General features: G+C 39.3%; 1 protein-coding gene across 1 annotated transcript; it reads right to left on the bottom strand.

Annotated features, from left to right (window-relative positions):
- Window positions 1–48: 48 nt before the first annotated feature.
- On the bottom strand, window positions 49–12,707 carry LOC141794679 (FERM domain-containing protein 6). Its single transcript, XM_074675077.1, has 14 exons — window positions 12,517–12,707; window positions 7,837–8,024; window positions 7,640–7,730; window positions 5,101–5,180; window positions 4,802–4,869; window positions 4,490–4,685; window positions 4,219–4,374; window positions 3,106–3,171; window positions 2,606–2,674; window positions 2,298–2,472; window positions 1,871–2,155; window positions 1,621–1,752; window positions 1,459–1,526; window positions 49–1,376 (listed from the first exon to the last, which is right to left on the bottom strand). Exons 2-14 carry the CDS (start codon window positions 8,011–8,013, stop codon window positions 1,086–1,088), a joined length of 1,854 nt encoding a protein of 617 aa, XP_074531178.1. The 5' UTR covers window positions 8,014–8,024; window positions 12,517–12,707; the 3' UTR covers window positions 49–1,085.
- Window positions 12,708–13,744: the final 1,037 nt, after the last annotated feature.

The following is a 13,744-nucleotide window of genomic DNA, read 5'->3' as shown; positions in this document are numbered from 1 at the left end:
CATCCATAAAATCAGAGTTGATATAATAATGAAATAATTAAGGTTGGTGCAAAAGACAACATGAACTTGTTTTATATGAAGGCATTAAGATTTTATTGACACTATCGTAAAAAAAAAAAACTCTGCTTCAGGTAAAAATGAGATGCACAGTATCGTGAATACATATATTACTGGCTTTGCGTGATCTTTTTTCTGTGTTTTCAACTGGTCCAGTGGGTGAATATTGGCCGAAGACATTAGAGTTTTTGTATTCCAATTATTATTATTTTTTTCTTACTACAAGAAAACATTTGGGAAAAGTTGGACAGAGAGGCTTATTGTTAAGGATTACATAATTCAAAATACTGCAGATCATCACTGTTTGCCGAAATGATTCTTCACAATTAATACTTGTGTGTTGTAATTATGACAGCAGGAGGCGAGTATAGAAGAAGGCTTTGGATGAATGCATTACCAGCTGCTAAGAGGATCAATTTTCCACATCAGCGACTACATTGCTGTATAAGCCTAATAGGAAAAGCATGACAGAGCACTCTATACAAAAATAAAGAACATGGTAAAAAATAATCATAAAAGTAAAACAACAGAAGACAAACATTGCAAGCACTGTGGCTTATGGAGACCCTCTTGCACAAAACAAGGAAATTGCATTGTTTACATTAGCAAATAGGCTAAGTGCAAGGAAATGAAGTCCCATGACCACATGGCCCCAGAATTCACATGATCTTAAAATGTCTAATTAAAGTTTATGCCCAAACAACACATATTTAGACATTTTAAAAAAAATTTGTTGATTACAAAAGTCAATAAAAAAGATTACAATGTTTTTTCTCAGTGGTTCAAATGTGATAAAATAGTGACAGAAGTATATACACAATGTACAACATTAATAAATATGTTTTGTTTTCTGATTTAAATGCTGCCAAGTGTTTTATCTGTTAAAATCCATGTCTTTCTAAATGGAATGTCTGGTTCTGTCATGATGTCTCTACAGTTTGGAGCACACACACATCCCTCTTTAAAGAAGCGCTGAGACATTCAACTTAAGTTGCACGGTGAATGAAGGAAGAGCACAGATGTTATCTTTAGAGTATGAACTCCAGGAACTGGTCGTCACCCAACATGTCCAAAGAGACACAGTTGGTTGACCGGCGGCCGTAGAAGGAAGGTTTGTTTGGGCAGTGTATAGGCGGGCAAAGGCAGTGATCAGTGGGAGTCTTTGTGTTTATTGAGGCATCTGGAAGGCCAAATGTGTAGCTGTGAGAGGAATCAGGTGGTAGTGTTGTCCCAAGAGGTGCAGGAGGTGGGAAATGACGTACATCGTCCAAACTGTGGCTGTGACGATCCACTGAAACTTGTGATCTTGGTATCTGGATCTAGAATCACCATGAGCAGAAGGTGAGAAAGTAACACAGAGAAATCAAAAAAGGAAGAGAAAAAGGAAGATAGATAACCAACCTGTTTTAATAACTCTTTATTCCGTAAATTCAGATCCTCATCTGAATCTGGGGGACCTGTCTTGTTTTCTGTAAAGCCAATGACATGTCCGTCAAATAATACTCAGGACAAAGGGTTGAATTCTAAAAGTACAGGATCTCTGGATTGGAAAAACAGCATTACCTGTCAACTGAAACTCTGGGAAGAGTTGTGAACAGTCGACTGACACTCCCTCAAGAAGATCCGCCAGCTGGAACATCTCATCAGGGTCATCCACAAGAACTTCCTTTGGACTTCCTACACTGGATTGGATCTCTGAGGACACAAAAAGTTGTCTTTGTCTTAAAAACCTGGCAAGAAATGTATCCCACCTAGTTTAAAGTGCATCAAATTCACAGAAATGACAAATTCAACAAATGTTTCATCCTCTCACCTTCCTCTTGCCATCCCTCGTCTTCCATCCGAGTCTTACTTCCTGCGTCAAACCCAGAGGTGCAGGAGCTGCCGCGGCTCGTTGCTGAGCTGAAACACTTTTCTGTATGTTGCTGACCGTCCTCCTCCATGGAGGTCATCTCTGTGGAGAGGCTGTGTTGTCGAGCATCAGCTTCTATTCCAGAGCTGCTGGTGGAGCGTCGGGACAGACCAGGGCTGCTCTCGCTGCCTTGGGGGTCCAGGTCCAAGTCATCACTGATGTATGACTCCCTGTAACCTTTTTTCTCTGAGATGAGACAAAAATCATTCCTACATGAGATGGTAAACCACAAAAATGTCTGAATCTAATAGGATGTATTGTTTGGGAAATGTTTCAAGCAGTGCAGGAACAAAAGGGGTAAACAATCCTCTCATCTCCTTCCCCCTACCTTCAGTTTCCTCCAGCTGGCGTAAGTGTTTGAGGGCCGGCAAGAGGCTGAGGTAGATACGATGGCTGCTGCTCAGGTGCAGGAGGAGGTGGCGAGAGCGGAACGAGGATCCAGTGAAGTAAACCAGCTTTCTAGCGGAGGGCAAACCATCTGGCTGGATCTCAAATTTCTTCCCCTGAATGAGACATATTACCTTTACTCACTGAATAGGACAACATGTTGCAAACACTGAAGTGCACATAGCTGATGCCCATTAAATAATAACATCCACCCCACCTACTGAAGAGAGAGAACAGAAATTAGCGTACCAGGAAGGTGAGACGTCCAACATTTGCCCAAGGGAAGTCGTACAGCAGCTGTCGGATGTTGTTCGCCTCCTGTTGTCACAGAAACATAGACATGATTAAAGAAACAATGTTTGAGTTTTCTGGATATGAAACATGCCTCTTTCATCTTAAATTTAGTGATCAATAGTCAGTTGTCTTGTCTGTTAAAGGAGCCATCTGGACTTGGCAAAGAGGCCAAAGGCTTCTCGAGATATCTCACGCTTCGTTGGCTCTTTAACCAGCCAGGACTGGAGCCCTAATCCCCCCCAGATGGCCCCTGATGGACAGATCAAACAACTGACGGGCAGGGCTCCTATCTCCTCATGCTCTGCTGCTGGTGGCAACCCCACACATTCCTCACACGTCTACCCACAGGTTTTATAGCACAGCCAGAATCCTTGAGCCAACGCAGATTCACTCCCGAGCACGTATGTGTTGACGTATATGCTGTGCATTAATAACACATTCACACATGCACGCACCTGATAAACCTGCATTCCTCGTAGGGTCAGCCCGAGCAAAGCCGTTCCTCTCTCTTCCTTTTTGTCCTGCACAAATGAATGATGAGATGTCACAGAGGCATCTGAGCAGCTCAGATAAGACGGCTTTTCTGCAGCTGAGCCCCTCGCCTAGAAACACAGGGCTGCTGCTGCTAACAACAAATTAAAAGTGGGGGCACATTACGCAACGAATGGACCAGCTTTCAAAATAACACTCAATGGATGAGTGATTTCCAAATGGGGAGGACAATAAATCGGGAAAGATACAGGGTTACATAACTGCCCTGAAGTTATTTGTCCTGCACAGCTAAAAACAAGCAAAGTTGATGTATTTTTGTTGGGAAAAACATTTAAGTCTGGGGGAGGTAGCACCTGGAATGAACTCACAACAAGCCTCAGTAATCACTGTTTAATGAGTTAAATAGGTCTGTAACAAGAAGTTATTTTCATTTTGTATAATTTTCTATTTAATTGTCTAGGTCAGGGATGTCCAATGTCAGGCCCGAGGTCCAGCTTCATACAAAACTACATTTGGACTGTGCAAAGGCTACTTGTATAAAGCTAATTCTCTGTGCCTTCTGCAGAAACTCAACAACGCTTACACCTGACGTCTGTAAATGAATGGATTTATCTTGATGTGAAAATGAGAGAGTTAAAAAAACACATTGGAGGTCACAAGATGAGATTAAAGTTATGAAATGGTGCAGAAAAGGCACAAAATTGTGCATAAGAAAGAAAAAAATCAGAAATATTTGGGGCTAAAAATGTTGTTAAAGTAGTCTGAATATGAAAAGTAATCTTGATAAAATCCAGAACCTGATCCTGCCATAAAAACATCCTTATATATTTTTCCCATATCGCCCCCTAATGGAGAATCTTTTCCCTGGTCAGAAGCAGAGTGATTTATTTCATCAGTCTGTAATGAAGGCACCAGGATGTTTAACCACACTTTGCGATAAAAGAAAGAAATATTTTACTTTTGGGGTTAATAAATGTCAGTAAAATTTGCTGACCCTTGGTCATTTTCACAGTATTAAATGTGGCCCTCTTTGAAAACAGTTCACAGGACACTCATGGGCTAAAGTGACTGAATACCTTTTGCAATCTGTAAAATGTGACGGGCACATCCTCCAGCCTGCACGACTCCCTAATGAAAAGGAGGGTGGCATCACGAGAAGACATGCCCCACAGCTCCTGATGCACCTTGGGCCCATGGCAGAGGAGATAATCTACTCCACGCTTGGCTATAATCTACAAAAGGAAGGAGTAACAGGGAAACTTTAGGCAAAGAGCACAAAAATAGTTCTTACTCCAGATTCTAGATTTAAAGAGCTGTGAAATGCTGTTTCTACACAGTTACACCCACCCAGGGGGGAAAGTACTCCTTGGGTTCAAAGTAAGGAGTCGTCTCCATATCCTCTCTGGGAGGCGGGTGATCACCGAAGTCAGCCTGCAGGGCGTAACCTGCCAGCTGGAAGTAAACCTCCTCCCGCTGACGACATTCAGAGCGAAGCACGCGCTCCCGCAGGTCAGAGTAGTAGAGATGCCGTGCCTTCCGTTCACTGGAAACACACCAAGTTGGGGGCAGGAGGGAGGGGAACAAAAACATGTTAGATGGGAGGATGAAGATGGATTTAAAGAAAACAGAAGCAAAGTGAAGAACATTTGATGGACCTACCAAAGAAGTCTTCCATTCTCTATGTAGTACTGCACTTTGAGACAGAGGACGAGAGGCAGGAGTCTCCTCTGTGATCAGAGAGACAGAGAGTCAGGAGAGGCCTGAGTGTGTGTGTGTGTGTGCGTGTGTGTATGTTAGCATCTTTCTGTCATGCTTAATGAAAAGTGGAGGCATGTAGGCCACTGAACTGTGCCTCCCAATTAACTCACACGTACAATAGTTCTGAAGGGGTCACAGTTAGCTCAGTGCTCCTAATGTGCTAAACCAAAAGGTTTGGTCTCCGTGACGGTCTGCCTTACCTTCCCTGAATCTTGCTTGTATTCCTTAGGAAAGTACTTGGTGAGTTTCTCCTCCATGTCTAAAAATATGTGCTCATTGTCTGTGAAAGAGAGAAACAATCAGGAAACAAGCAGACAGTTAGCGAGCAAACAAAACCACCATGTACCCAAGCGTGAAATTTCCCCAACAATGGGATTCACTGGGGTAAAGAAAAAGGCCTTGTTCTGCCGTTTGTGAATGAGGCTGCAAGAAGATAACAACAACAATGCTAATGTTCATATAGACATCCTCTGGTTTAAGCTGGAGCAGAGCAGTATGGACCAAACACTGCTCTGAGACTTTAATGGCCAAACATTCCTGTCAGATTTTAGGTGTAGGCTGAATTAAAGCAGAACAGTGTGGCCTTTATGGTGTGCCATCTTAGCTGCCTTCAAATATGCTGAATAAAAACCTTTTGCAACATTACAGCTTGATTTTGCAACTTTTGGGAAGCTAGGCAAAACTATCCAAACACACTATACTGCAAAATCTGGAATCTAATCAAGTGTTTTTGTCTTATTTTGGTAAAATTGTCTTATAAATCTTAATGGGAGGCACCTGAAAGTTCAGAAAAATGTTTTATATCAAGATATTAAAAAAACAAAAATGATGCCTGAACTGCTTAAAAACTAACCCTGTTAGTTTATATTTTTTGACTGTGTATAAGCACTTAAGGTGCCATTTTTGTCCTTCAAAATCTTGAAATAAGACATTTTTCTGGATTTATCAGAAAAATGTGGCTCCTTTCAGGTGCGATCAGACTTTTTTTTTTTTTACTGAAAATGACAAACACTTGTTTAGATGTATTCTTTGCAGTGATGGTGTGAAGTGAAGGCTGTGTTTGGTTTTGTCAGAAAACAACACACAGGCAGAGTATCATCAAGTAGACAGGAACACAAGAAAAATGTGCAATCTACAACAAAGAGTTTACTAGGGATGCACCAGTCTAGTCCTGCTACCAGTTCATTACAGAACAGATCTAATCAATGTAGCTCTATGTTTATGTTTGTCTGTGTTCATCAATACCAAACATGTACATTGTTGCCAAGCAGAGCTAAAAAGTATTGTGAATGAAATAATTATAACAGTTTGGAAAAACTTCAGTCTAATTCGGTCAACAACTCTGACAGAAACTTGAAATATGTGCAAGTTTAATTCTATAACCACAAATTCCCACTATATCCATTTCCACATCAATAATCCCATTCTTTTTTTTTTTTTTTTACTTAATTCGGTTTTAAAAAGTTAAAAAACCTGAAGTTTCCGAATCATAACTCTGTCCCATCCTCAAATCAAAGAACAGATAATGTTTCATTAATGCTGACACATTTTGTGTCACTCAAGAATTAAAGAAATAAGACACTTTCAACACTAGGCTGGTAACAATTTACCTGAGAGTCAATAAAATATCACTAAAATTGCTCCTGATTGCATTAATATAACTGTGGGTGAGACAGCATTTTTTTTTTTGTTAATGAAATATTTTCATTTCCTGCCATAAATCCAGGCTTCTGTAATATTTTAATTGGCAATACTAAAAATAACAGTGATCAACAGTTTAGCCTTACAATCAGTGAGGCAGCTCTGAAGGTAACTACTGACTGTTAAGGTTAAAAATACCACATTTCTTTATTCTTCTTGTCCGAGCCGTCACATTCATGATGCACAGAGAATGTAATTCCAGAAATTCTCATAAAATACGTCTACTCTAAAAAATCTGTTTGCACAACGTGATGAGAAAGTGGATGTTGTACCATTCACGGCCTGGTCTGATGAGTCATGACACGGGCATGCTCTGTTTGATCCACCTTATCTCTTTTGTGGAGCTAAATCACTCTAACCGAGCCATTTCACAACTCCTTTCTTCAAACATCCATCCCTCCTCTCAGCTTTTTCAATCTTAAACTCTGACTCAGTCCAACTCCTTCACCTCTCATCCTTCACCGAGGTGATTGAGTAAGAGTTGAGGAGTTGAAGCATTCTGTGTCATGGCCGGTCTCTCCACTTCTCCCCCTTGCACACCCACTCTCCTCTTCCCATCATCAATCCATCCCTCCCCTCAGTGAAGAGCAGGAATGCAAGGGTGCATTCCTGGCTTAATGAAGTTAATATTGCAGGAATCCAGGCCCGAAGTGATCGCTGGACCAACACCACAAAAACAAAAGGCTGCTTGTTGAAGTGGTGAGCCACACAAGATTACCAAGGCATTTCAACGTATTTATTCTAAAGAAAAGAGCAGGAACGCATACAACAAAAAGTTCAGGACTTGCTTGTGGGATAAAGTGGATTACGCCATTTGATTATGCAGACTAGGAGGGAGGATTGAAATTGTTCTAGTCCAAGTGTTTAAGCAGAGCTTTTTCATACACAAGAAATCTCTAAATCAATCGATCTGATGCGTGAAGTTTTGTGTGTGTAGAAAGTCTCATCACGCATGATGTTTTTCAGTCTGGAGCGACTGTTGTGTGTTTTACAGTGAGCAGTCTTTTCAGGCTCATGTTCAGCATGAAATGCACTCACCTTTCACCACCGTCAGGCCAAAGAAGTGCAGCTCTTTGATTCCAAGAAGCTCAGTCACTCGGTTAAAAACATCCTGCCCTGTGGACTTGGGCTGGAGAAGCAAAGAAGTGTGTATTCAGTATAGTGCACTGCAGTCAAAACACTTCTGTGATGAAGAAACTTTAATGTAGACACTTAGAGAGGATTTTTACACCTACCCCAACAGTGATGTCCAGCTGGTCTTTGTTGGGGAGGAGAACACAGATAGTTCTCTCCTGCTTTGTGGAGTTTGACATGATGTTTTCAGTTTGTGTGTGTGTGAGGTGAGAAGTTTCTCTCTGATAAAGCGCTTCAGTCTCTGGTGCGTCACTTTTTATCTGTTCCTCCCAGTTCATCCATAGTGAATCTAGAAAGGATGAAATAAGACAGAAGTTTATCACACAGCATGACCTGCAAGATACTAAGCACATGAGACCACTATTTGACTAAATATTCTACTCTGTGTTGAGAAACATCCAACTTTCATCATCATCCAGCGAAAGCAAACACTAAATAAGCCCTGGTACAATTTGTTCCTTCCAGGTATTTGTTGATTGGCTTTTTTGTTGATACATAAACTGCAAAAATTCAAAACTAAGCAAGTGTTTTGTCTTATTTCTAGTTTAATGAGTACAAAAAACTACCAGTGGAGTAAGCCTTGTAAGTTTATTGCTTTGGGGCAACACTGATTCAAATTTATTTAGGAGGATAACCCCCATGAGATTTATGAATGAACAACTATTCAAATACCATGACTCATTCCTACCTTTCTCTTTTTTAGGGATTGCCACAAATGATCTCTCTGACAAAACCAAGCTCTCCAGGTTGTTATGGGACATTTTTACGTCAGATGCCCTTCTGACACTACCCATCCAATTTTTCCAGGCTTGGGACTGACACTAATGAGACCAGTGGCTGGCGTATGACTTTGGGGTTCAGCGTCTTGCACAAAGACACTTTGGCATGTGACAGCAGAAGCTGGGAAACTTTCCCTCAACTTCCCAATTGAGTGATGTTAACACTGAGCCACAGCCGCCCCCAGCTCATCCTTCTTTCTAACATCTTAAACTAAGACATTTTTCTGGACATGTTGGAAGAGAGTGACATATTGAGTCGTGTAAGACACAGTCCATTTGAGGCTAGTTCCAAAAGCGCAAAAATAAACATGTTTACAGCATGGGCAAATAATGGTTTTGGTCTGGATAGTTCATGATGTTCAACAGGTGGATTCTTTTATAACTCATTATTTTCTTCTTAAGTTATTGGCTTTTTGCTCAATTAAGGGCATGGATGACTTGACTGGTAGGCAGGCAACCTTATAGCTGTCTGCAAAGAGGCTAAAGGCCCACCTTTTTACCTCATCCTAACTCGGCTTTGAGTTCAGCTTTACCAATATGGCCCCTGTTGACAATTAGGGCTGAGAGAAAAAAAAATCAAAAATCAATATAATGGGATTTTTTGTTTGACAATATCTAAATTGTGATTCTTTGTCAAAAATCCATTTTCTTTTTTTTGCAAATGCAAATTCTTTATTTCAGTCTTTCTTTACAAACTAGATTGAAAAAAAGAAAATATGGCTCCTGATAGAGTCTGTAGACATTTTCATAATCATTTAACTTTTTCACATGGTCTGGTGTTAATAAAGCAAACCAAAAATTGCAAAGGTTGTGAACATTGAAGAATCGCAATTTAAATCAAACCCCACCCCAAAGATCGTAGTAGAACCGCATCACGAGAATAGCATATCGTCCAAGCCCTATTGAGAAAACTTCATATCAAAAACAGACTGATGACACCAGGGCAGCTATGTAACTATCCTATACAGTCTACAATATAAATGGTGAAAAAAAGACAGGCTGGTAGCCTTTGACTAACATGAAGCACTGTTTTACTCTCCTGATGTGATATTATCTAGAAATCTTTTCATTTTTTGGGGATGAGAAATTATGGTGCAACATCTTCACAAAATAGCATTGACCAGGTTCGGTGTTTTGGGATGTATCCTTGTAAATCTTGCAAAAAAGAAAATTAAAGGAAATTCATTTTCTCCAATCACCCCACAACCAAGATTAAGTCAACATGACTTGTTCTCTTCTGAGGAGTCCGAATGTTTCACCATCACAATTATGCTCTGAAGATGAATCAGATCAAGCCAACGATTTGTGACGTTCAAACTGGTCAAACATCAAAGCATTTCCCCCAAAATCACCAGCCAACTCTTCATCAGTCTATAATTAAAAACAAAGAAATAGTTGGGCAAATTCAACAAGCTTACCAAACTCTAATCCTACAGAAATAGTTCTTAACTAGATTCAAACAATCAGATAATCCTGGAGCATGCCTTTTATGATCAAACAGTGACTGAAGAAACAAAAAACTTTAAAAAGAACTGTGTTATTTGTTAATTCTGATTAAAGTACCAAAAATAAAGAGCCTTGATAAATTTGGAAGGCATATTGGCAACCGAGTGAAGCTTACCACACGATGCTGACCCTGAGCCCCAACTGGTACGTGGTTTATCTGATTAACGTCTCAGAATCAATTAATCAGGTTAATTACTGCCGTGCGCCGACTCTCATCCCCTTAAATCCAGCTCTGGACAATAACTTAGTAAAGAAAAGATAAAAATACACCAAGGAAAACATGTTCTGATTTGAAGCTGAGCTAATACTTTAAAGTACAAAAACGAACATTTTTTTTTATTTCTAACCGAACAATAACAAGCAGGGAGAGAGATCCTTGAGAAGCACTAAATGCTGTTTCTTTGTGTTTTTTTCACAACATTTTCCAGAACTATAACACACCACAGGGATAAAAAGTGTTTATATTGGTTTTAACAGCAGCAGATGCAGGGTTTCTCTCTGCGTAGATAAATGACTTTAAATTCAAACTTTAAAAAAAACTTGTTGTCAAGTTGTTGAACTTCTTGGCTTGGAGAGAAAACCATTCGTCTTACCAAATGTGATTTCTGGACAAGTTCAAACACGGCCTTACTTACATCAGTGTGTCAGAGCTAACAGACATCAAAAACCTGAAATTCCAGTAGCTTTAACATCTGACTAGTTTATGACGTTAGATAATCATCTTGTACATGGCACAAAAGGTCAATAGGCAAGACATCATAACGAATTCTTACAGTTCTTTTTTTAAACTGAATCCACTCACTGATACAATGTGCACTGTAAAAGTTTTGCAGGATCTTAGTCTATTTCATCTTTAACTTCAGTTGATGAACATCCTCACTTGGGTGTTTGTTCAAACAGAGATAGAAAAAGGGATGGTAAAACAGCCACCAATCCATGTGTTGTGCAATAATATTGAAATCAAGAGAAATGCAAAGGGAGTGTTTGAGCTATCGTGTGTTTTTTTTTCCAACTTGCATACTTCATACATACATTTACTTGAGATTCAGAGAAAAACAAAAATTAAAATTTTAATGCCTTGAAGATTGTACATTAAACAAATGCATGTCAAGCAATTTCCATTTTTTTTGGCAAATAACTCATAAATGCATCAAATCAAAAGTTTAAGCAACTGAGAAAAAACTGAAAACTAAGTAAATGACTGAGAAGAGAGCATGTCATCCTTACTCAGCCAAATTCCAGACTTGAATCAGCTATATGCAAGCTACTCTTTGCAGCACGTAGCACCAAAATAAGACTTCCATCAACCCAAGAAGTGTTGGTTTAAGTCTGATCAGACATCCCCCTTTGTTGCTGACCAGGGTGAAACCTGGCATCACATGAGAGCAGCCATCTGCATGTCTTAATTCCCCTCCAAGACTGTCATAATCCTTTTTCTGAGCACACTACTGGAAAAACATCCCCTCTGCACTGTGCATGCACCCCCCTTAGCGTCTGCCGTAAGAAGGAATATGATAAGCAGGGGTATCTGACTACACAGGAAAACAGTGTTGCACTGACTCATACCACCTGAAAACAAAAGGGTGAGCCAGCTTTTCAGCAGTGGGAGAGCTGATCTTTCACATGTTTGAGTCATAGCCTTGTGAGGAACATTTAAGCCATTACACAATGACAAATTGTCTCAACTTCAGTCCTAAAATCTGGCAAACATTTAAGGTTTTATTTAGAATAGTTTCTCAGGTGTTAATGCAACAAGTGAAGTGGATTTCTGCTGTCTAGATGACTTGAACTCAGCAGTCAAAGCTGGCTCCTAAATGTATCTTAAAGCACAACTTCTTGATTTCATATTGAGCAAAATTTTGCATAATTGGACCCACAAAGTGCATAAATATCAATATAATTGCTTGATATGCTCATGCTAATCATAAAACTTCTGCAATATGTTGGATTCGCACTGTTTGGAATCAAACTACTGCAAGTATATGGGTAGACTGCGTTATAAGTTCTTGTAAAAGTAAAATGCGAGGCCTTAAATCTTTAACTTAAATATTTTAGATGATATTTACGATTTTAAATGTTATATGCAAGCTGTGTCTGCCCCATTTCTTGCACAATTTAGCATTCTTAAATGAAGTACAACATGTTGGTGTCGTTAAAAAAATGCAAAGAAATTCAAATATGCATTTTAACAGTTTCCAGCTTGGGGTAAATTTGATAAACATACCAAAGTTAACGCAACACAACGCTGTGCATCAACAGATTGGTTAAATCCAACCTGAACTATTTACACACATTATTGAATGGGATACCTAAAGTTACAAAGAGTCAAGGATATGTTTCAGCTAAAAAAACAAAGCTTGCCTTGTTTTTCTTGCACTATTTCTTACAGTTTCTGACATTAAAGGTGCGTTGGTAAGATGGGATAACCTTAACCGTACAGCCTAATGCAACAAGTGCATCCCCTGCTAACTTTGTATGAGGCTTTAAATTACTCACCGTAACGTTTAGAAAGACGATGAAGATGTTATTTCAGGCACGGATCCTCTTTTGTCAGATTTTTTTTCAAACCTCTTATCTTGTCTCGGCAAATAAAAAAAATAGCGAGCTAAAACACTCGTTACACCTCTTTCACAGTTTACACTGCGAGTAGCAACTTCTTCAACCACACTGAAGCGCTTACAAATAGATAATACCATTTTGGATACGTAAAGGGGTGGTTCAAGTGTTCCTGAAATCTTTGAATCCTTTTCGCGATCTGTTTTTAAGTTATCAACTAGTTTAATGTAATAAATACTATTAAATAGTTAAAATTTACCACAAACATGAAGGAATGTTCACATTAAGTACATCTTAACGGAGTGTTAAAAGTATATACCCCCATGGCTTACGTTAATGGAGTGGTCTCGTACCAATTACAATGAGGCGCTAACTACTCTGAATGCAGCACTTCCAGTCAGCCCGTCACTATATTGGCGTCTTTCCTGGAAGTGTGTCATCTTTACATTAACATATCCTTGATTTTGACCAAAACACCGTTTTCATGTTTGGAATTAAAGCTCCTGCAGCTAATATAAATTGTTTGTCAGTGTAGGCCTGCCATCCCACTGGATTAATGATTTAAAAACCAGAAGCGATGGATGCATAATTGCCTAAATGTATGTTTTCAGACCCCCCCCGGCCCCCATTAGTTCCTTTTCTTCACTTTATGGTTGCATTTTTAGAAATTATTCGCTCATGACTGTTACAGAGTGGATTTAATGCACCCATAGGTTGTTTCTTCCATGTCTTGGGGAAAGAACAAACAAACAAACAAAAAACACTTCCCAGGTTCATCAGTATAAAACCTTACTGCAATGATAATAAGAACAGTAACATATTTCATAATTAAAAGGACAAGGGCCTAATTAAAGGTTTTAGAGTGTAAACACAGATTTAAATGTCAGGGTACTGAAATTAAACTGCTCAATGTACTGTACTACAACAGTCCATTATTGAAAATGATGCTTTGAAATTTAGATATTTCATTTTTTACAACACACAATCTAATTGACAACGCTGCCATCTGCAGGTCTGTTCAGCCCATTGTTATATATACAATTAAAAAAGGAAACACTTTCCCCAAAAAGCTGATTACTGTTAACTTAAAACTAATGTGATTTTTGTATATAAACTTGAGGAATGCACATATGCTAAACAAATAAAGAAAAGTCATTGAAACAAGTTT

Source organism: Halichoeres trimaculatus, unplaced genomic scaffold, assembly GCF_033239565.1.
Source record: "Halichoeres trimaculatus isolate MK-OKI-2021-1 unplaced genomic scaffold, fHalTri1.1 fHalTri1_scaffold_8, whole genome shotgun sequence".
Taxonomy (NCBI): Eukaryota; Metazoa; Chordata; class Actinopteri; order Labriformes; family Labridae; genus Halichoeres; species Halichoeres trimaculatus.
Note: the sequence above shows the minus strand (reverse complement) of the source record. Positions and strands in the feature narration are given on the sequence as shown.